Genomic DNA, 23,470 nt, shown 5'->3' with positions numbered 1-23,470 from the left:
TGCAGGTAAACCGGACGGGCTTGGACATCGGCCACATCCAACCATTCCAGACACACCATCAGGTACTCTTGCACATGTTGTTGCGCAAAATTGCACACCATTGACAGCAACGAATCTGTTGGTTCTTGCATCCGCATCATGCGGTCCCATGGTTTGCCACACTAAGTCCGCTCGGGGGAAACAGGTGTCTAGAGGAGGTGATGGTGTGGATGGTTTAGTAGCCGCGTTCTTGCCAATATGTGGCATAGGTGCGAATTTACCATGTACCGGATGTTGTAGGATGTTGGCAGCAGGGTTTTTACAAAACAACACACTACACCCCGAGTCCACCCAACACCGGGGCGCGTGAATTCATCAGCTCAGAATTTAGGTCAAACGGCGAACGCTTATTAGCATCAACACCTCACGAACGTTTTTTGGCACACGGTATACTAGCCAAGAATACGCTGGTCTAGCGAAAGTCACTTATCATCAGTTGTGACAGATCGCGGTTAGTGGATCCCGTCCGTCGATACACTCGGATGCAATACTAAATTAATGTCAGTCTTCGAGCCGAGACCTTCTAAAAGGTTTGTTTATATAACAGGATGATGTGTAATGTTACGATGATAGTACTTTCCAATGCCATTATCTGTAGTACATGGTGGTTCACTCGGTCACATCCTGGAATAGATGTGATTACACCAAATTGCTCATTAAATGATCGTTAACCCGGATTCATCGAATGCTTCCAAAAATCCCCTGAGATATGGTACACAAAGAATGGGCTCGTGTTTCGTGTCCAGTGTTAAAGATGTTCTGTATTCTCCGCTAACGGGCTATCGTTTACGCTTTACCACAAAATGTACCCTTGATGGCAGTTTAATGCGGGCTGAGTTTTATTTCAATATTTTTTTCTAAAATTGGCTCGCGTTTTGCATACGCATGATGTGGAACGAGACAGTTGTAAAAGTGTGATTTGATTATTTTTTCTGATCTCTTCACTTTGGAACTGTGTTGTCCATTCGCGCTGGCAATGATGTAAAATGTAATCTTTTCCATTCCTACTTTTCTTTTTCCCCTTTTTGCAAACGGGTTGGATTACATTTGGATTTATATTTTATAATATCTTTAAATATTGCAGGACTTTGTAGGTCTCATAAGCAATAAAAAGTTAATGAAATATTTTTCTATTTTTTTTAAATCTGTTTTCTTTCATTTTTTTTTATTTTTGCAGGAAACAATTAACTACATATAGACCACCCTGATGTCGGATTGGACGGAAGTACTGTAACAATAGCACCGGTGTTGTGTGTTTCTATGCTTAGAAACATACGTCTCGAAGCAGAAGACATGATAGCGGCGCAACCGACAACCCTTGTTGAACATTGGTTCTGTCGAACGGGCGTACAAAGCAGCAACAGTTTCCCTTGAGTGGGCTATTCATAACGCTTGCAGCGGAAGTTGGACGGTCGGTGCTGGCGGAGTCTGCAAATTTCGGTGCATTCCTCTTCTGATCCATTACGATCCGTTGGATGAAGATGACAACGTCCGGTGGAACCGTCGATGGAGCCAACTGCCAACGTAAGGGGCACAGGTGAGTGGAAGTAGTTAGAATATTTTACGCTAACAGGGAAATAATGTTAAGAAAAGCCGGAAATCGAACTCTCGAAGCGTATTTCTTTTTTTTAATAACTATTATCCTTGACTTAAAATCGTGTTTTTTTAAACGTTTAAACACATTTTTAAATTTTGAATCATTCCTTAAACTTTTACCATTTAGAAAAAGAACATCTTAGTAGGAATTGTTATTAAAGCAAACTGTTTGTAATGTCGTTTATTGTTTTACCGTAGGCGAAATGAATCCATGTACGCCATGACCGGACTGTATTCGGAAGCGCAAACCGACGACAGCAGCGCAGATATTCCGCAGGACACCGAATCGGAGTCATTGCCGATGTCGGTGAACACTGCCACGACCACGACAACCTCGGCAACGGCCACTGCCGACACCGTTATCAAGTGCCACAGCCGACAACCGTCCAGCAGCGTCATGATGGACCGGGAAAAGCCACTACCGAACGTGCTGCTGATCAACGACGACTACACGCGCGACTGCGGCATCTTAAACTGTCGACCATCGGCGGTTCAGCACTTTGCCCGAATAAAGGTATGTTTAGTAGAAAGCAAGTGAGGCGAACGTTACAAAATTTTCTCACAAATGTTGCTAAAGAATGTTTCATTTGAAGGACATTTGCGTTGAACACATTCCAAAAGAGCAAGGGTTTTTTGAAAATTTTGATTATTTTGTCAGAAATCATTAAGGCGAACAAGAATTCGCAGAAACTTTAAAAATCCTTAAATTCCACTCCTGAACCTTCTTTAAATTATTCGTTGTGACAAATGTTTTATTTTGTTGTCTTTCGTCTCCTCACAGGTGTTCGTCCTGCTGCTATCAATCTTAGTAACGTTACAACAGGCGCTTAGCTCCGGTTACATTAACTCAGTGATTACGACAATAGAGAAGCGGTTTGAAATACCGTCCAGCCTGTCCGGATTGATTGCATCTAGCTACGAAATTGGCAACGTTATCACGGTCATCTTTGTTAGCTACCTTGGCAGCCGGCGCCACATCCCGGTCTGGATCGGCATTGGTATGTATTGTGCACTGTAACACTTCACCAATCCCTTCAAGCCATACTAAATGGAATCGTTTGCTTGCAGGTGCCGTCATCATGGGCATTGGTTCGCTCGTGTTCATGGTGCCACACTTTACCGGTGAGCCTAACCCGGGCATAATGATTGACAATAAAACGTCCGACAACATCTGTCGGTTGGTGTCGGTACGTGAGCAGGATATGGGTCTTGGGAGGCTCTCGAATAGCCTTTCAAATCCACCACTTACATCTCACAATTTAAGGTACGTAAACGACAATTACCCGTAGCGTGACGAATAAAGTGGCTGATATGAATATCTTCATTGCAGGGGAGACAATTGTCTCAAAAGTAAATCGTCAACCTTCGGGCCTGTGATACTGTTTGTAATTGCGCAAATATTGCTCGGTGGTGGCGGAAGTCCACTGTTCACACTCGGCACCACGTACGTCGATGATCACGTCCGGAAGGAAAGTTCATCGATGTATATCGGTAAGCGCTCTACATTTGCCCGTCACGCCCGCAGAAGAAGTAATCAGTTTTCGTCCATTTCGTTCGATTTTTTTTCATGTTCCCGCAGGTGCCATGTACAGTATGGCCGCCTTCGGTCCAGTTCTTGGCTTCCTGCTCGGTGCCTATCTGCTGTCCTTCCATATGGATTCCTTTTCCGGTAGCGATATCAATATCGGTAAGTTAATTGGATGAGCCAATTTCCGCTCGCCAGACGTGCAAACCGCATTAAAAGAACCATTTGAGAAAACATTCCGCTGGAAAGAATGCTAATAAATTGTTCCGTTTTTGCTTACCCATTTGCCGTTCCTTGTTTGGTTTCGCGCCCAGATCCTGACGATCGTCGATGGGTTGGCATGTGGTGGGGTGGCTTCCTGGTGTGCGGCATCCTGCTCATCATTGTGGCGGTACCGTTTTTCTCCTTTCCGAAGGTAGGTGAATTATTTGGCAGTAATATCAACCTGCCCGTAGAACCGAAATGACCAAACATGCCACTTTCCGTTTTGCCATTATTGCCGGTCCAATAATTCATCGACTTATGCGAGACCTCCCTTTTCGATTGTAGGTTCTAACGCGCGAGAAGAAGAAAATACGCATTGCCGAACAGCGGTTACCACAGCTGCAGCAATTAACATCAAATAATTCCAGCAGCCTTCCCCGATCGCAGCCGAATCTGGCTCAGCAGCAAACGGGAACTCTACAACAGCAGCACCAGCAGCAGCAGCCGCAACAACAACAAACAGGACACGCTGCCAATAGCGCACCGCAAGCAAACAAAACGGGCGAGGACACCGGATATGGCAAGGACATAAAAGGTATGGTTGAATGTGATACAGAAGGTAGATTTATGGTATTGGCATTTTGTGCGAATAACACAAATTGTTTTGCGTTGGGAAAATGTATCCCTTGCATTTTACAGCCTATTGCTTTAAAGATTAACTTTGGATTGTTTTGAAAGTGATTTTGTAAAGTAAGAAAATATTCGTAACTGAGTAAAATTCAAATCCGTGCTATTAATTAGAAATTAAATTTCAATCGGCTGTGGTTTGGTCTGATTCCATTCTATCTAGAATGCGAAAAAAATGATTGCAATGCTACCGTATTGCCGACATAATTCGGTAAGGATTATTTTAATTTTCCCCGCTTTCTATCGTTGCAGACATTCCCCAGTCAATGTGGCGTCTGGTAACAAACCCGGTGTACATTGTTACCTGTCTTGGCGCCTGCATGGAGCTGATGATTGTGTCCGGCTTCGTCGTGTTCCTGCCCAAATATCTCGAAACGCAGTTCAGCCTGGGAAAGAGCCAAGCGAGCGTGTTTACCGGTTCGATCGCTGTTCCGGGCGCCTGTATCGGTATATTTATCGGCGGCTGCATACTAAAGCGCTTCCAGCTGAAGCCAAAGGGTGCTGTTCAGTTCGTGCTGATTTCGAACTTGATATGTCTGTCCTGCTACGGTTTGTTGTTCTTCCTTGGTTGTGAAAATCTGAAAATGGCCGGCACAACCATACCGTACTACAATAGCTCGGCCCACAACGTAGAACCGTTCCAGGTGAATCTAACGGCGGCGTGCAATTTTGGTTGCGAGTGTCATATGTATGACGTCGAGCCAGTCTGCGGCAACAACGGGTTGACCTATTTCAGCCCCTGCCATGCCGGTTGTACCGCGTTTTCATCTAGCTCGAATTACACAAACTGTGCATGTAAGTAGTTCGTTGTGACCGGTTTGTAGTCACCTGTTTGTAATTATTACGCATTTTCTCTGCAGGTGTACAAGCAAACGTTACTAACAACAGCATTTATCGAGGCGCAGAAGGAGCACAAGCGCAAGCCCTGAACGCACATGAAGCTTTCGCCGAGGTTACGGTTGTGCCAGTAGCAACTGCGGGTGTTTGTAACACTCCTTGCCGCACGATCTATCCCTTCTTGATCCTTTTGTTCTTCATGACGTTTGTCGTGGCATCGACGCAAATGCCACTACTCATGATTGTTTTGCGGTATGGATGAATCCAACTAACAAATAATGCAAAAAAAAAGAAATAAGTAATAAATGAGGTGGTTTGTTTATATTTTTAGATCCGTTTCGGAAGAGGAACGCTCGTTTGCTCTCGGTATGCAGTTTGTCATATTTCGACTATTCGGATACATCCCGGCTCCTATCGTTTTCGGCAATTTAATCGATTCATCCTGTCTATTGTGGAAGTCAACATGCGGCGAAAAGGGTGGCCGGTGTTTAATCTACGATATTGAAAAATTTCGCTACAAGTAAGTGATAATTTCCTTCAACAGTGAATGGATTGGTTATGTCTCTAATGTCCCTTATCACAGATACGTTGGATTATGTGCGTCAATTAAAATTATTGCCTTGGTGATCTTCATCATTGACTGGTGGCTGGTGAGGCGGCGGAAAAATTTGGACAAGATGAATCCACTGTCCACTAATGAGCTCGTTGGATCGATTATAAGTTTAGACAAGTGTAAGTTTTGATCTACGGAAGTAAAGTTTAATATTACTAATAAATTAAATTGCATTTTGTTTTTATCAGTATTTGAGGAAAAGAGTGCTTTGGATGAAAACATTGCGGTACCGTTCAACGGTGAATGCATTTCTGGAGACGCACTGGCAGAAAACAACAAGCGCATCTTGGTCGCCAGTCGTCATCAGCGAAATGATTCCAAAACTATTCAGCTGGAATACAGGTACTGTGGTGCGGTTCGCAAACAGCAACTTTACAACAGAATTATTGATTTCATGGTTTTTCGCTACAGGTACGACGATGGTGTCCATCAGCCGTACCGTTTGCCACCGGCAGCGTCGGCAGCTCGCAAACACTACCGCAGCAATTCCTGTGATATCAAAATCCAACGCAGCAATTCAGCAACAAACCGTGAAGTAGACTTCCACGATTGGAAGTTGAAGCGGTTCATGCGGCACCACACGCGCAACAACTCGCACGATTACAACAACGAACAGCATCGGCACCAGCAGCAAACATCCTCTTCCTCATCGGGTCATCTCGGCCGGTGGATTGCGCTGCAGCAGCATCAACACAGTGCAGGCGATCAACAGCCCCCTTCGCTGGCGTCGGGCGGTGCCAGCAACATTCGGTACATACTAAACCATCTGAAGCCGGGCGCTAGCAGTGGTTCGGATCACGTGAAGCTGGGCTATAGCAGCAGCTGCAGTGGCGGTGCAGGCGCTGGTCCAATAAAGAAGAAGCGCCACACGCGCAACTACTCTTACGGGCAGGAGTTCTCCTTCCTGCCAAATAATGTCATAATTCGGCTGGATAACGACATTGCAAACAAGTTCCTCAGCTCCACCGGTGCCTCCATTACCGGTGGTGGCTCGTCACGGAAAAGTTCCTTCTCGCATGACGTGGCAGTGCTGAAGAACAACAACATCGGTGTGCCGGGATGCGGCGGTGTGTCTAGTGCGAAGCTGAACAACATGAAGCACAGCAGTGATCTCAACGAGGAGCTTGAGTCAAAGTACGGCAAGGGTCACTCGCGCAATAATTCGCGTGATTTGAATTTACTGAATCTCGCCCCCAGCGCGCTCGTTGGTGCCGGTGCTGTAGAGCAGAGTGCTCCGAGTGGCATTCTCGGTGGCATCAAATCACTGATCGAAGACTCGAATAGCATACTGCGTCATCGACGCACCAACTCCAAGGATCTGAAGTACGGCGGATACCAACCGTGCAGTGGTACAGAAACGGCCACAATCGGTGTCGGTACTAACGCACTCGCGCGCAAGCTTTCCGCGGCAACCGTTACACTGCCAACGGTCGATTCGGGCCACGAGTCGACTGGTCTTGCTGGGCGGAGTTCATCCGTACTGGCTCCGGTCGTAGCCTCCTGCCTTTCAACCATCGCATCCGACGTAGGAAGTGTTCAGCCGGAATCTTTGCAGCTTCTGTTGGACAAAAACAGCGTGCTACCGGAAGAAGAACCGACCTGCTGTTCTTCACCATCTGCATCTTCCTCTTCGTCATCGCCATCCGCCTCTTCCGCATCGTCATCTGCAGCAAACGTTTAGCCGGAGTTGAGATGTCTTAGGCGGTGCTGGTGGCACTTTATGAATGGTGGTGATGCATTTACGCGTACGCTTGTCTCTAACTAAAGTAGAAAACGAGCCCCACAAAGGTTGGAACTTTAAGCTTAATCGTAACACAATCTCCATGAGACGATACAATCTTTGTTTCTTCAATTGTTTCTTAAACAATTGTGGCATGCTAGCACGACTAGAAAATCGAAACGACGACGAAAAGCCCGCAAATCCAATGCTAGCAGTGGTTTCAATCCGTTAGTAGCAATGTAAAGATTAGAAAAAGTTATTGATTTGCTCCTCAACACCCATTCTATGGTGGATGCTGTATCGACACTGAACTTGATGGTACTGGCGTGGTGGTCGTGGTCTGTGGTGTAGACCATTGCAGACATTTCGTGCATTTTAACATCATTGCTATGAAAAACGGAAGGAAAAAGATATCAAACCGATCATGGAAATGAATTGCAATGAATTGGCGTGTATTTGGCTGCGTGCGTTTGAGATAGATTGTGTGTGTATTTAGCTTATAAACAGTCCTACTGTTGTGGGAGCCAGAAAGCGTCAGAAGCGTACGAAACGGACTATTGGGAGCTTTCGTCCGGACTGTCTCCCGGTCGAGTGGAACATGGACTGATAAACTGAGTGTATAGGTAACGCAGATGTAATAGCAATATAACTAGATCCTATTAATATGTACACACACTACAATTGATTCTCACACGTGGTTGTGTTGAGTCCAGCACAGAATGTGATGTGGGGAAGTTTTGGGAAATCTCACGTCGAATAGTTGTATAAGATGGTAAGAAATCCAGTTAATAATCTAAAGCAAACACATATTTTTTATATCAAATTATTAGCAAAATGTTGCAGGTTCGCATGTGTCCGTTTGGGACTGCAGAAGAATGAGAGGAGAGAATGAATGAAGCGATAAGAAATTTTAGTGAAATGAAATGTACAATGAAAGGGAAAAGAGTTTTTGCAGAGAGGAATGATAAGAAAGATAGGATGTTTTAATGTCCGAAAGGAAGCCCAGAATAGATGAATGCAGTTATAGCCGTAATAGGAAATCAAAACACAGAGAGAGAGATCCCCGAATTCTTTATCAACAATCAACCACTCCGAAAGCGGAATACAAGTATGTTTCCCCCTTTTATTTTTCTATATTTTTTTCATAGGTGACTACCGCCTACAAGAGGTCCCACAAAAAAGCGACTGTTTAAACTGATCCTTTTTATTCACCGAAAAGAGAACACAGATGCAACACTGAAATCGTATTTCTTTCTTTTCCACGTTAGCATTATAGGGATGCAATAGAGTTTTACCTAGACGCAGGTGGTGCAATAGAGACCGATTTTTAGAGCCTTTCGACTGGGCACGGTTAACTAATGGAGCTGTGAGAATTAATTAGCAAATGCGTTACGATAAGATATGGCCTGTGGGAACAGATAGACGCGAGTGGGTTGTGACACGATACCGAACATTGTAATGAGTGGAACATTAGCTATTCAGTGTACAGAAACAAAAACAAAGAGAAGATTGGATTCGAAATGTGACCAAAAGCAGGTTGCCTATTTAGTTTTTGCTTTTCGTTCAGACGACAAAAAAAAGGTTTTGTTATGTGTTTTCGAGTATGTAGAAAAATATTATAAAAATCAAATTATTCATTTGCGGCTCGTTTTGTGCTCGTTTTTGGTGAGAAGAATTAACTGTTGTATGCTTTTCATTCGGTAACGCAGTTCCGGTTCGTATTTCATTCAATTAAGATAGAATCATTGTTGGACAGAATTTAAAATGTAGTATTAATTGATGGTAAATTTTCCGTAACCAAAAACAATAACAGAATCATGTAGCAAAACGAAACAGGACTCGTCGGTTTTGTACATTGCCTTTAATTTCTAAAACTAATAATGTTGCAAACAAACAAAAAAGTGCAGACTACTGAAGTGGGGATGGGTAATGTTCCGGTTTTATTGCATGATATAAAGTAATATACGTTTCGTAACAAAAAATTAACAAAAAAAAACAAAGTCTCAAATGTCGCCACCATATACATCGTTTGGTAGGTTTTTTAATAGCATCTGCATAGTGCATTGGAGCGCATATATTAGAGAGAATTTAACCGTTTACGTAGCACAGTCGCACAGTCCTTTCACGGCGTGGGGATGTGACACTGTTTAGTGAGTTTTATTGCTTTAGAGAGCGCTCCTTTTGCTGGATAGGTTTTTGGAATCTTTGCAATACCAACCATTGATTAACGGTCCGGTTGTATGCTCATTCATTCCCTTCATTTGATCCGTTTCATAGCATTTAGTGATATCCAGTCAACTAGCATCAATTATTATCAATGGAAGATCAATAGTTACGAGAAAACCGTACTTGGAAAGCAATTTAAAACCTTTCGTAAATTATGTGGTGTCTGTTTTAAACGTAGTTGCGCGCCGTTGTGCACTCTCTTTACCGTCGATAATCGAACAATGTTCCAAACAAAAAAAAAACCTGTTCCTCTCTAGGGTCCTGCTGTGCTAAATAGAAGCTCGTTCACGCTGTACGCGTTGTTTGGTATGGAAAAACAAAACAAACCAGGAATTATTAAGTAAGATAAACAACAAGAGTAGTGAAACATCCTCATACACACACACAAAAAAAACACCACACATCCGATCCCAGTGCGTTAGAAGTCAGCTGCTCATTAAAAAACATACATATCGTGCAACACATAGCCTAGTAACAAACAATACAACACATAATAGAACAAACAAACAAAAAAATAAGCAAACGCGTTCACAATGCATTTGATGGGTGTCTGTGTGTGTGTGGGCGTGCAGTGGAGATAATAGTAATAATAATAAAAGAAATAATCCTTTCACAAACCGTGTCCTTAAGCTGGTACCAGCGCCTGGTACTGGGCGAGCAACGTTTAATACAAAATCGCTACAAAAAAAGCCCTTTGTTGGCAGGAAACAAACGATAAAATCCATGCTTTGCTTTTGGACTGTACGTTTCATCCTTTTCAATCGAAGCCCTGTAGAATCACGTTTGCATTAACCCAGTTGTCAATTATTGGACGAGAGCTTTCCTGGTTTTATAACATGGCGCAGCTCCTTAGCAACTCCGTTCCGGGATCATTAGTCGCGAAAAGCTCGCGCTCGCGAAACACTTAAGGGAACATTTTAGGCCACGCTTTAGCTAGCAAACCCGTCTGTCCCTTTTTGATGAACCATAATGCAGTACTACGTGCTGTATTGCAGCTGAGCGCAATTAAATAAACCCATCCAAAGCGTGTATATCCGGTTCAAATGATTGGCAAACAACGCAGCATTTCAACGGCGGAATTAGATAATGGTTGCCGTAGACCGGGAACAAACAAACAAACAAAAATACCCCCGGTTAGTTATTCTTTTATTTTTAAGATGATTCATAAAACTAGAAATACAGATTGCAAATTTACAACAACAAAATATCTCTTTGTCTACAAGTGTTTATCATTTTAAAGTTCATCCGAAACGAACGGCAAATGGTAAATTAAAAGCTTGAAATAAATGTGCAATTAAAGTTGATCTTAAAGCGGGAAACTTTCTTCGTGGGCCGACCACCTGTTGATAGAATCCACATCAAACTTTGGGTAAAAACGCTTATTTCACCGTACGCCATGTGGGCCGCACATCACATGGCATCGATACGTTTGCGACGTCATTTGGAAAACCCAGCTCCGTTCGATTTGTACAATTTTTGCACGGCTTTCCACGTGCACGTTGGCGTCACAGCGGCATTGCGCAGTAGCTATATAGGGAAAACGGCGTAGCTTTTTTAAATGACGTAACTAGATTTTCTATCAACACTTTTTTTGTATTGATGGTAAAGAGAAAGCCGAATATGTGTGTGTGAGTGATTGCAATTTGGGAAAATTGATTGCGTCATTGTTTTCCAAACATTTTTAAAGATGGTAAAAATGAAGGTTGAGTTCCTGGATGTGCTGTTTCGTTGTTTTACGTATTTGTGAGGAAATATATATCTTCCTAAAAGGGAAACTCATTAGAAAACCTAGATTTGGTGTGTGTTTGTTGCTTCAGTCCAGCGAAACGATCGATTAAATTGTTTAAAATGCCTTCTATTTACTAACGCCCTCTATCGGCTTACCCTAAACACGAACCTTTATGTTGAGGACTCTACTGTATCACTCTCCACACAGCTTGTCGATCCGGCAATATAAACGCTCTGACATCAACGCCATGGTGCTCAAACGATGAATGCTGCACACACACACAACGATACCTACACTGCATAATACGAGGGATATCTATACACTCTCAGAAGAAGTTTTTCCTCTTCGGGTGCGTGCGTCGTGACTGAAAAGAAAATCGTGTTCCAAATCTTCTGTACGGAAGGTGTGTGTCATCTCGACTTCGTGTACCGTGTGCTCTTTTCAAACGTGTGGAAACCGGAAAATATCCTATTTCCAACTAATTTCACGTACAGCTATTCGTACCGTTTTGGTAGTGTGTAACGAAGCGATAGTCCACGGTCTACCGCCAGCGAGGCAACTTTCGTACGAATTGGATTCAATTCACGAAAGCAAATCCTTCCGACCAGACACGGTTTTCAACCTAGTCAGTTGCAGGGTAGCAGATAAGGAAATCGTGAGTGATAATTGAAACACACAAAAAACGGGCAAAACCAGTACGAAACAGGAGCTTTTGTCGCTCGTACGGAGAAAGTTCCAATACAAAATTGTCCACCATTGTCGAAATTTTTCCACCACCAAGAATTCACAATTTTGGGCGTGTATAGATGTGTGTGAGTTGTGTGTATGTGTACGTTGTGTGTACGCGACAAAATTTATCCTTTTTTTTGCGCGACGGTTTTATTTCCTTTGGTTTCCGTGAAGCAGTGAAGTAAAGTTGCAGTGGCAAGACGAGGTATAATCAAAATCGTACAAAGTAGGCGATGGGGGATGTTCACACGCGCAAATGTTCAATTAAAAGCGTATAGCGTAGTGTGCGTAAAGCTCTCGGAATTTCTGCTCTGGTCGTCTGGTGCTCTGTTCCTGTGTGTGCGTGTGTGTGCGTGTTCCCTTTGTGTTACCAATGTCGCCGTTTTCTTGCCGTCTACAGCACCGTCTAGCGGGCCCGCCACACAGCTAGGTGGTTTTCAGTAAAACGATCCTCGTGCCCTCGTGTAGTCAGTTCTTGTGCAGCGTAGTAATAATTTGGTTCATTTTTGTTTGATGTAGGGCCAGTTAGTGCGAAAACGACGAATACACAGTATGGGGAGGGCAATTTTAGCAAAAATTTTGTTTTTTTATTGTCGTTTTGCAGGAGCTCGACAACCTATCCGGCGACGATATTCACGCAGTTACCCTTGAGGAAGAAGGAAGTTCCGAAGGAATCAACCAAAAAGCAAAAAAAGTGTATTTTCTCATCTCCACATCCCTTTGTCGCGTTCTTCCGGCAGTGGATGAAGTGAAGTTTCGGTGAAAGTGTGCGCTTTTTGACGGGCAAAATTGCGAAACGCAGGAAAAGCGATTTTACTGTCGACGTGTGTGGTGTTTGGTGTGTGCAGTGTGTTACTTCAGCCATTGTGGTGTCGTTAGCGTCGTACTGAATATTCCCAGCGTACAAAATACGGAATAGTGGCAGAAAAGTGGACGGGACAGAAGAAGCAAGTCCTCCTCCACGCTGGTGTGTAACAGTCGTCTAATCTCGTGGTCCAGCTGCTGAAGGCGTTTGCCACAACAAAAAGTAGTGATCACCACATTCGTGTGTATTTCGAAGTCAGGCTCACGCGGTTCCATCCCGTTGCAATCGCTAATTCAATGTGTATGGCTTTAGTGGTGAGTAGCCCCCAAAAAACGTGCCATCATTTATTATTTATCGTCCATATTTTTTTTTTTAGATTCGTTTCCTTTTTTTCTCATGCGTAAAGACAAATGCTAGAATACAAAAAAAAGATGGAGTAGGTATTTTATGAAACGCACATAGCAAAACGCAGCCTGCTTCGATCAAAGATCGTGCGAATCGTCGCAATATGCCAAAATTGCTATAAAATTCCTGCTTACCAATACAACATACCTAAAGGCGTTTGAAGCACACTGTCGTCCAATTCAATGTGATAATGTGCCCCATTACGCGACGCCTGTTGTACACTCCACAGCGCACAGTTCCTTCCATTCATTGGCATCGAATATTTTGCACACTTTTCAACTCAGCCGACGTTGTTGGTGGATCGCGATAAGCGGAAACCACGGAACGTTGAAGAAATTGTGGAAAGCACACGGGCGGCGTGTGGCATTTTAGTTGTCTTCTTCTTTTGCTTCTATAATCAATGACAATCGGCGGCCGGGTTTTTTTTCTTGATGGGCGTGTTGCCCATCTGGTGTTTGTGTTTGTGTCTCACAAACGAATCTCAAAATCATGAGAATTGGTTTTAATTTCATTCCGCGCCTTAACAGAGTCACATGCTGTCGTCTGATATCTTTCAATGGTTCTTACTGTACTAGCTGCAACGGGTCACCGATGTCCTATAAAATCTTGGAAAGAACAACTAAAGTAGTGTAGTCCAATGATGAGGATTATTATGAAAGACTTTGGTGGACTTACGTAACTGTACGGAGTGTGCGAGAACTATTATTATTTTCTGAAATCAAATGTATCTTCCAGTTTTCTTTCATAGCCGCAGAGTAGAATGTTCTTTGTTTTCTATAAAAATCTGATTAAGATCCATTCAGAATTGCAATCCATGCAATAATCAATCTATCGCTTGAGATTTAAATTTCGGATTATTCGGACTTCTGTACACGGTTAAGTGCTTAACATTCTTGAGAGTAAGCAGATAGGAATTCATATATAAAGTTCATTTGAATAGCTGTACCAGTCAAAATGTAGAAAAAGATGAAGAGATTCTGTCATTTCTGGCTTCTTGCAACTTTATTAATCAGGATAGTCCTCCGTACAAGGATACGGTTCGATCAGGATTTGATACCCAGTCCTGTCGCGTAAGACCGAAAATTATTTCCGAAAAGGGTTGAGAAATATTGAATCAAACAACCCTGTAATTATTGCGCACCCAAGACACAGAACGGTCTCTATTGCTTTTCCCAGCCATACTACACACCTGTATGAGTGCCAAAAACGGTTTCCTTCTTGCGTCTACCGTGTGCCACGGAGTAGAAACATATTTTCAAACCCATCAAACCATGGCCGGTTAGCAACAACAACACGCGCCTACAATCGTTCGTTCTTTGCGGGTCTTTCGGATTCTTCTCGGTTGGACAGACTGAATAAATTTGTAATGAGCATGTGGGTGTGTCTCGTTCTCGTCTGGGTGTTTTTTTTGTTTTGTTTTTTTTGGAAACATTGCCTCCCGCAACTTCAAAACGTTGTGGATCCACTGATCCTAAGAAAAAAAAATCTAATCCCTTCTGTGAGGAAAAGTTGGAATTTTTTGTTTTCGAGTTGGTGCGTACACATGCTCCCCTTGTAACATAAACATTGGGACAATCAAGTGACAGAATAAGAAACGACACATTTTGGTTTGTGGTGGTTTCAGATGTGATAGGAACAACAACACAAATTCCCGTTTCACATGGAAAATTGCGTCAGATTTGATTATATGTCAATCGAGCAATTCGACGCAAACCCAAAAGTGGATCAATTTCCCGAGCGGCCATAGATTCTGGGAAGTAATCGTAACCGGTTTGGGATTATCGATCGATCTTTCTTGCCATGTAGAAGGAGGTGAAAGTCCTTAAAATGATTTTGGGTTTTTGGTTGCCGTGTGAGCGCACGGTAACTTTGCATGCGGGAGTCAATTTCCCTAATGCTTCGATTGTCGGATAGATTTATGTTTTTGGCACTCTATTTTTGGATCTCAATTAGTGGTTAAAAGCCAGTAATTCTTTCTCTTTGTGATAAAAATGTGAAAATTATATCATACCCGACGACCCTCATAATTTCTACCCAAAATTTCTTCTTATTTCCTACTCTAAAACTTCCTTTGGTAAAGCGTTAGGTTGTCTGTTACACAACTAACAGAACGTTAAACCTTCCATTATAAAAGCAATAGAGCGCCAAGAACAAAGAGAGCGCTCCACGGTGAACAGAAATGCGAAACTCCATCCCTCGGTAGATCAAGATCCAGAAGGAAGAGGGCAGATTGGGTAGACCCTCGCCAATGGAGCTGCTGAGGTGCAAAACTATCGTACCGTGTCCTACATTTGTGCAACAGAAACTTGCTTTCCACGCGTTTGGCTCCCAATCTCCCCTTCATCGATCGTGTTCGTGTGTCCCGGTTTGGATTTCTTTTCTTAAGAATCTACACGAGAAAATCCACTTTTCGCTCTTGTTGATGGCTGTTTGCTGCGGGCATGCTGTAGGGGGCAATAGGGAGAAAGTTCCACGAGGAGGCCTGGGTGGGGGGGACATGGTTGACGATTGTGGTTTCATTTCAATGTATCGCTATCCAACGAGTTCCACTTTGGATACCAAACCCGTAGGCATTGATTGATTGCTAAGCTAAGCTTTTGGGAAAAAAATATCATTTTTCTTTGGCTTATGTGTCAGTTGCAAAAACAGGAAAATTGAAAATAATATAAAAATGTCGGAAAACTTTTATACTTAATTGCTTTTGATACAATATTCGGACTAAGAAATTTTGTTCCAATGACGAGTAACATTGCTGGATGTTTTGAGGAATTGTTTTATTTATGGCAACCACGCAACAGTCAAGAGAAGTGATAAACTATTATCACTATTTCCAACTTCGAATGACATCAAATTTTGCTACAAACCCCAGTTACATACCATCCTAGTTGTTGGGAAAGTCACAAGTTTGTTTACATTGGATAAACAATCTGTTGTTTTATTTTTATGGGTGATTCGGGCCATTCCTTTCGTTCAACATAAAATGTGATTGCAAGGGCACGAGGGATTTTGCCTATCGTGACTAAAAAGGATGCGACCATAAATAACTCTATTGCTTGCTGATTTCGTTGATAATAATGAAATTCAACTTGAGACTCAGCCAAAGCTGCAACGGATTGTTTTAGTTTTATTTGTTCGATATTTGAATAATTCTCCTCCTCGTCCTATTTGTTTTATATCTATATTAAATTGTACTGTAAATTTAAGAGAAAATTTCGATCACATTAATTGCTTGTCCGCTTCGAATATTCCTCTTCTCGACCGGAACCGAACCAGACAAAGCGTATCCCTTTTTGGTTCCCGTTGGATGGGTTTTTTTTGTCTGCCCTTTAGTTCTGTCACGTTCCTTTTCACAATGGCCGTTCGTTCTTCCTGCTCATCGGCTTTTTCTATTCCTTTCTTTCCATCGAGAGTTTTTTTTTGTGTTGTTGTTGCTAAGGTTACACAATTTTTTATCCGTCTAGACAAAATTTCCTCTTTCCTTTGCTACCCTCCCCTCATCCCAGGTACGGTCAGGTTTCGGAGGTCATTTGATGCTCCCCGTTCAGCGTGTGTGCGGGCCTTTCCAATTCAAAATTCAGACAAATTCCCCCTTCTAAATTTCTGCGAATATGTCGTTTATGTCTGGTCCGAGCATGTGCATGTGGTGCGCAGACAAAATTCGTCCCCCTTTTTAAGCAGTAAAATCAGACTGAACCGATCACATTGACAACAGTGCGTTTCACGAAAAAATACCCTTTGACGATGAACCGGCTTTTCTATGAAAAAAGTTTATCAAACAAAAGTGAGGTGGTCTATGAAAAAAGTTTGTCAAACCAATTTAGAGCTGTCAAATTTAATGCTTCCTGTTGTATACAAAATGATTCGAAATTAAAATTGAACAATTATACTATAACAGGGATAAGCCGTAATACAACGGCTATGACAAACAAAACTAACAAAACTACAAAACAAACAAAACAAAACTATTCATTACAGAGGTTTCGTATAATTCAGGCGTGGCGATAGCCAAACAGGAAGCCGATTGTGCTGTGCGTAATGAATCTTTTCTATAGAGTCATTCATGTGAATCTTCAGTGAAGATTAATTGAAATTCGAAATCGCTACTCAAAAGTTTCATAAAAATGTTATTTCAGTTAATTCAGAAAATAATACAATAAAAATATGTAAAATCAAGATTGCTTAGAGAATCTTGAATGTATGAAGATTCTGGAAACTTTAAGTATTCATGAATCTCTAAGGGACTCATGAATCTTAGAGGATCCATGAATCTTCTGTGTAGAGATTCAAAGTCATTCGTTTAAATAAACATTTCATTCTGATGGAGTTCTGTATTATAGAACTTAAATTTTATTTATTAGGCACTCCAATTAGTCTACATTGAGATGTAAATGTTTTTTGGTTACTGACTGTATTTGTAAAAAAATCCCCTAAAATTCCCGCAAACACTCGCATATCGTTGAAGGATTAAATTTCGGCTGTTTTATATATCCTTCCAGATCGGATTGTTTGCAGTTGTTCAGATTTTTTTTCCAAAAATTCTTTTCATTAAATCAAAAGTACCATTTGTGCGTACCATTCGAAGCAATAAAAGAATCGGGTTCTGTAAATTGTTTCCCATTGTTTCGTCTACCCATTTTCTAAGCATTCCAATTCGCCTATTTAACCACAAAAACGCGAACGGAAATCACGATTTGTTTTAGCTGTTTTGCATTAATCAAAAAATCTCCCTCAACCCCCTCTCAAGAACTACCCGTACTCGGTTCGAGAATACTTTTTTGTACATCTAAAACGTAATAAAACCCACCCCTTTCTTGAGGATTACCTAAAATGCGCACAATACACCATTGCGATCTTTTGCTTAATATTGGTGCATGGGGGTCTGCAAGACGGAAAAGTGTGTGCTGGCCTTGAACCAGGTTATTGCCCTCCTTTTATTCTGCTTCGAAACATGTTGTGCGTGCAGAATACAACGATCCCCGTAGAGAGGCAAATGGGGAATAATATGTTGCGTTTTTTTTTGTTTGGAGTTGCCGATTCTCCAGATTGGTGATTGATTAAAAATTGCAACTCCACTTCCAATATTCGATCGAACCATTATTAGATTGATGAATTTCCATCTTAAGTAAGATTAGAAACAGTTTGCCTATGGTTTAATATATAATATTTTTTCAAACAATAAAATATATAACACTAAATTTATAACACTAAAAAAACCGCCTAAAAGTATGAAGATCATCTCATACTGGGGGTAAAATTGTTTTGTAAGGAAAATGCATTAATGAAGTGCTTTTGTTTGAGTCAGGCGATTAAAAAAAATGAAGTTGCTGTTGTGTAGGGCAGTGAGAAGCATAATAATGTTTTCCGTTCCCTTTTTTCCTTGCTCTAGAAGTCATTCACCTTTTTCGGATGTGTCTGCAACGTATTCTGTGCCATTTTCCAGCGCATTGTAAAGTTACGGCAGCCAATGCGAAGGGAAAAGTAATATGAGTGTGTACACACAAGAGCATGTCTATCTCCTCCGTCCGATGTGTATCATTTTCTTTATCCTTTTTTGTATGCAACGGTGTGTGTGTGCGGTGCATCGTGCTGCATATTTTATTGCGTTGGTTAGACTTTTGTAAATGCATTTCTGCACTCTTTTCTATACGAGTTTTCATTATTGTGTGTGAGAAGGATATAATAAAGTTAATTTTATGCTTATTATCCTAACATATATTTACAAACACTAGCAAGTTTTAAATTCATTCTACTTGGATATTTTATTTTTGGTTTTAGATACTCTACTAAGTGCGTAAAATTATTATATCTCACTTAAGTAATATTTTTATAAATTTGTTTAAATTATTAATTTATGTATGTAAAAGAAATAACTAAATATATAAATGAAATTAATGTATAACAAACAAAAATATATAAAGGTCACGTGCTAAGTTCGAGGCCATTGAACCTTCTTTCCGTCACGTTGTATTGGTTAAATGCAGACCATTTTTTTTTGCTTGGACATGCTTTATTTTCCCTCCATACTTCACCTTACTCCATACTTCACTGGTTCTACCAAAAAAAACTGATGATCAAAGCAAAACAACTCTTTAACTATAGCCACTTTGGAGTAGAAATGCAAAAACCGTGGGAATGATGTTAAGAGCAAGAGTGACAGAGTGCGAGACTAAATGTAAAAATGCATCGAAATTATCTTCCAATTCACCTTTTGGACAATCGTTTTTTTACTCTCTCTCTCTCTCTCTCTCTCTCTCTCTCTCTTTCGTTGTTCTTGCTTCACTGCGTTCTTGAAATGCATCCGCGATTCGTGCAGTCGTGCCGTTTGACGTCGACTTCACAGTTTGCACAGTTTTCGCATTTGTTGTTTTAAGTTGTTGCTCGTTGCCATTTCCTCATTGACGGACACAAAGGGTGTAAGTTGTTTGGCCATTGCCGGCTGTAGAGTAGTGACGCACCAGTGTGGTTTCCGCATTTTCCAACCCTTTTCCTTTATGTTCTTGTTTTCGGGTTGTAGCTTGCGAAAAGTTCAACGATCGTACACCATCTGATCTGGTCTTGGCGATCGTGGGATTCAAAGTGCGGGGGAAAAAGATAGCCGTTCTGGTTCTGGTGCATCCTTTATGTCTTGTTCTTTTCCTTGGCCGCTCTGGAGGGTAACATATAATGCCGATGGTACAATGAACTTTCATGCAAAGTCAATACACTTCTTCGATTGCTTTCGTACATTTTATGCTAATTAAAAGTTGTATTATTTTTCTGTACAAATGGAGATGATATATTTGGATATCGAATACCTGTAAGTTTAGTGGAAATAATTCTGCAGCTAAATAATATAAATTTTATTGTGACGTATTCGGTTTCTGGCTATTAAAGAAGGAAACAACCTAATGAAGACTGGCAAAACTAATTCATTTGTTCAATTTTTATTAATTTATTCTTTGATTTATATTCGGTTATGGATACCTTTGTTCCTAAGAATGGTCTTGTATCCGATCTTAATATAAATGAGCTATCTGTTAAGTTTTGAGACAGACTTCTAGTTGGTGTGGTGATCAACATGAAAGTAATTTTACTTTTAATGGAGTTCATAAAAGTTCCCAAACAACAATCTTTCTAAGGCAGATAAGAAAATTTTGTTATTTTAAGGACAGACGGGTATGTGGCGAAGACTTTGAGTGTCATTTTCTGAACGAAAACAGTTCTTGGTTGTATTCTTGGTAGTCAAACCGGCCATGTTTTCGACGAATTAATGATGGCTTTGGACACCTATTAGTACTGATAACCAGAATGTTTTAATATTGAGTATTTTTTTCAAGATTTCGTTCTCTTTTTTCTGGTTTGATGATTATGCTAGATTATGCTTGTAATATAATCACTTCCTAGACTTATTGTACTACGTAACCAAATACAATGGAGCGCCGATTATCCGAGTACCTTTTATCCAGCTGTCCCATTATCCATACAGTTCATAAATGACAGTTCCAAAGGCGAATTGACATATTAATTGCAAACCGGCGATGGAAAAAAAATAAAGGCCTTAATAGGAAATGATACAATTTGCTCAAGTTCGACTAAATAGAACAGATTTATTTTGCAAAGTGCACCTAACAAAATTAACATCCAGCTTTAGAAAAAAAGTCTACCCGTTACACACTGATATTTATCAATAAAAAGAGTTGAGCCTATTATCCGTGATATTCGCTTATCCGGCAGGGATTGAGTCCCGTTGAGCACGGATAATCGGCGTTCCATTGTACTACTTTTGTTGGTGTTTTATATTCCATAATCAGATGATGAACTGATCTCTGACATTTAGCTTTTCAATTACCCATGTACTAAATGATGCAATACAGATAAAGTAATATCGTTTGATATTTTTGTGATGTAATCAATGATGTTTGTGACATTACATCATCAATTTTTGTTTTCCTTTTCGTTTCTCTCATTTCAGGTAAGTGTTCGTCGGGATGTCGGGATGATGAAATGTTGCACAATACTGGATACATTCCAGAACCACTAATGGTATTCCATCACGCACTCATCGATGGTGATAATGTATGTTTCGTGCCAGCAGGGCCGACGGCCATGTCATCTGTCTTCTTGTGGCTTCCCGTTGCTTGAAGCGCCATTAAAATAGGTCATTCCATCATGCCTAGATGACGAAGGTTTCTTCCTTCAGCGGCAAAAGGATCCTGAAAGGTCAAATGCATAGCTCCTTAATGTGGCCCTTGGTGTGTGGTCGTTGTGGTTCGCTAGCGAATTGATAAAAATATCATACACGAAAAAAATCGATAATCGGCCAGCAGTTTGTGTCCGATGGTTGTTTGTCCTTGTGGCACGGGAAGACGCATAATAACTGAACACACAACAAAAAAAAAAAACAAGTCAGTCTGAAAACAAGAGGAGAAAATGAAACAACAAAAAAACTAACCGAAATGTGAAGGAAAAAGATACTGAGAGCTTTTCGTCGTTTTTAGTTCACTTTTGGCTACAACATTATTTCGCATGTCATTTGATATGCTGTTGCTACATCAAGCACTATTTACTTTTGGTTGAAATAGAAGTAAAGTACTGCATTTCCTTGCAACGTAACGTCCTTTCCTTTTTTCTTCAACAGAGTTAAATGTCGTTAGTTTTTTATAGACATGATGGATCGCTTGCTGTTATTATTTGAAGAAAGTTTTAATTACCAGAAGTAGATAATCGCAGAACGATAGGACCTTTTTACTTCTTAACATTTTCTATAAGAAGCCATGCAAGATTGTTATGGAATAGATAATATCGTACTGCTTTCGTGTCTCTTTCTACAATCATCAATACTGACGCACTTATTGGTAGAGAGTAATAGCCAGATAACAGCTAAAAAGTACATCTTTTTTTTTACATGTTCTATGCTTTGTCACGTTTTTACTTCTGTTTCTGAGAGAATGTAAACTTCTCCTTGGTATTCGTTAACTTGACCTTTGTAATGGACGAACCGGTAACGTGACATTCTCCTCAGGAAATGGTTATGATGGTGCACATACAAAGTTATCGTGTTTATAAACGCAACAACCACTCATTCTCGGCAGACAGGAAACAGCGTCGCACGTGGCACCAGTTGTGTGATTGTTTGGTGAAAGTTTGGTTCGCTTTGGGATTATGCTTAGAGTGAGAAAATAATTATAGTTAGCAAAAAAAGTGAAAACAGTGTTATTGCACGGAAATTAAGCTATTACCAAATTTATATTTGTTTTTAAACTTTAAAAACTAATTTGAATTTGTTTGCAAATAATGCGTTTGTACCTTTGTTTATTGTAACTTCGTCTCGTTCATTTTTCAAACGAATATTTTTATCAAAACTTTCAAACCCGCTTATAAATAGCAAATTTGCTCATTGCGCTCGAGACGAGACGAATCGTAACCTAATTTTTGCTCACCCGCGTCAATGTTGTTTCCTGTTTAAATGTACAATTTTCTTCCTCTAGGATCACTTCTTATTTGTCGCTTTCAATAAAAAAAAATGTGCTACAGAAGTGTTTGCTGTGTCCTTGGACGAGAAAAATCGTTTACAATTTGAACGAATGATAAAATTAAATGATGGCCTATTTTCACTTGACACAACAATATATTATTCGTTTTGTATTGTTTGTGAAAATTTGCTCCCAGCCCAGATCAGCACTAGCGTATGTCTGGTGAATGAATTTTTAGGTTCTTCTTTCACTCGGAAAATGCTAACTAACCGACTCGGTCAAAAGCAGATACACTCATTTAATTTGTTTAATGCCCCATAAACCGAGTATGGTGTAATAATAGTTTGTTCTTTGTATTTATTCAAAATACGTGTAATTTTGACCATTTGTACAATTTAAGTGCTATTTGCAAACGTAAAGAAGATAAATTTTATTCAAAGATGTTTACATATTTTAACACTGTAAACAGTATAGGAATGTATTGCGTTGAGTTATTTTTTGCCTTAAAGTGCAAATTGGTGTCGTGTTTAAAATGGAGGCAAAGATGTGTTCTAAGTCACCGGTAAACTAAACAACTTCCTTCCGTTGAGTACACAGTCACAGCAGTTAACAGTATGCGCGGTCTATCCCATTAGAGTTTGCATTTTAATGAGGCATTAAATTTGCCTAGCACATGTTAAACAGTTTGTTTTGTTTTTCAGTTTGTTTTTGAAGTTTCAAAACGATGTTATGATAAAAGTTTTGTTTAGCGTGCCATTGTTTAATTAGTTTGAGTGTGTAATATCTGTTTATAGATAAGGCATCAGTTCTTTAGCAGGAAAATGATAAAATGATCATTTCATAACTATTAAATTGCTTTCTAAATGACTATGTCGCAGTACGTGCGACTATTTCGTCTTATGA

At 40.6% G+C, this 23,470-nt stretch overlaps 2 protein-coding genes across 8 annotated transcripts in view; both read left to right on the top strand.

Annotated features, from left to right (window-relative positions):
- LOC125761980 (solute carrier organic anion transporter family member 4A1) overlaps positions 1-10,652 on the top strand; it is a 45,114-nt gene extending 34,462 nt beyond the window's left edge. For all 3 annotated transcript variants that reach the window (XM_049423615.1, XM_049423614.1, XM_049423616.1), the window contains 14 exons: positions 1,217-1,576; positions 1,834-2,149; positions 2,417-2,633; positions 2,704-2,899; positions 2,966-3,126; positions 3,215-3,322; positions 3,475-3,575; positions 3,710-3,959; positions 4,304-4,846; positions 4,912-5,140; positions 5,220-5,408; positions 5,472-5,620; positions 5,690-5,843; positions 5,913-10,652. In XM_049423615.1, coding sequence (XP_049279572.1) covers positions 1,515-1,576; positions 1,834-2,149; positions 2,417-2,633; positions 2,704-2,899; positions 2,966-3,126; positions 3,215-3,322; positions 3,475-3,575; positions 3,710-3,959; positions 4,304-4,846; positions 4,912-5,140; positions 5,220-5,408; positions 5,472-5,620; positions 5,690-5,843; positions 5,913-7,182 — 3,945 coding nt within the window. In that variant the 5' untranslated portion in view covers positions 1,217-1,514 and the 3' untranslated portion in view covers positions 7,183-10,652. The remainder of the gene's footprint in view (positions 1-1,216; positions 1,577-1,833; positions 2,150-2,416; positions 2,634-2,703; positions 2,900-2,965; positions 3,127-3,214; positions 3,323-3,474; positions 3,576-3,709; positions 3,960-4,303; positions 4,847-4,911; positions 5,141-5,219; positions 5,409-5,471; positions 5,621-5,689; positions 5,844-5,912) is intronic.
- A 948-nt stretch (positions 10,653-11,600) lies between these two features.
- LOC125762009 (PRL-1 phosphatase) overlaps positions 11,601-23,470 on the top strand; it is a 33,924-nt gene continuing 22,054 nt past the window's right edge. Inside the window, exons 1-2 of one of the 5 annotated variants that reach the window (XM_049423668.1) lie at positions 11,601-11,687; positions 12,510-13,024. The gene's annotated coding sequence lies outside the window, so the exon portion shown is untranslated. The other 4 variants (XM_049423665.1, XM_049423664.1, XM_049423670.1 and 1 more) reach the window with 4 other exon arrangements.

The sequence above is a fragment of the Anopheles funestus genome, chromosome 2RL (genome assembly GCF_943734845.2).
Source record: "Anopheles funestus chromosome 2RL, idAnoFuneDA-416_04, whole genome shotgun sequence".
In the NCBI taxonomy this organism is placed as follows: domain Eukaryota; kingdom Metazoa; phylum Arthropoda; class Insecta; order Diptera; family Culicidae; genus Anopheles; species Anopheles funestus.
This window is presented reverse-complemented; position numbering and strand designations above follow the sequence as displayed.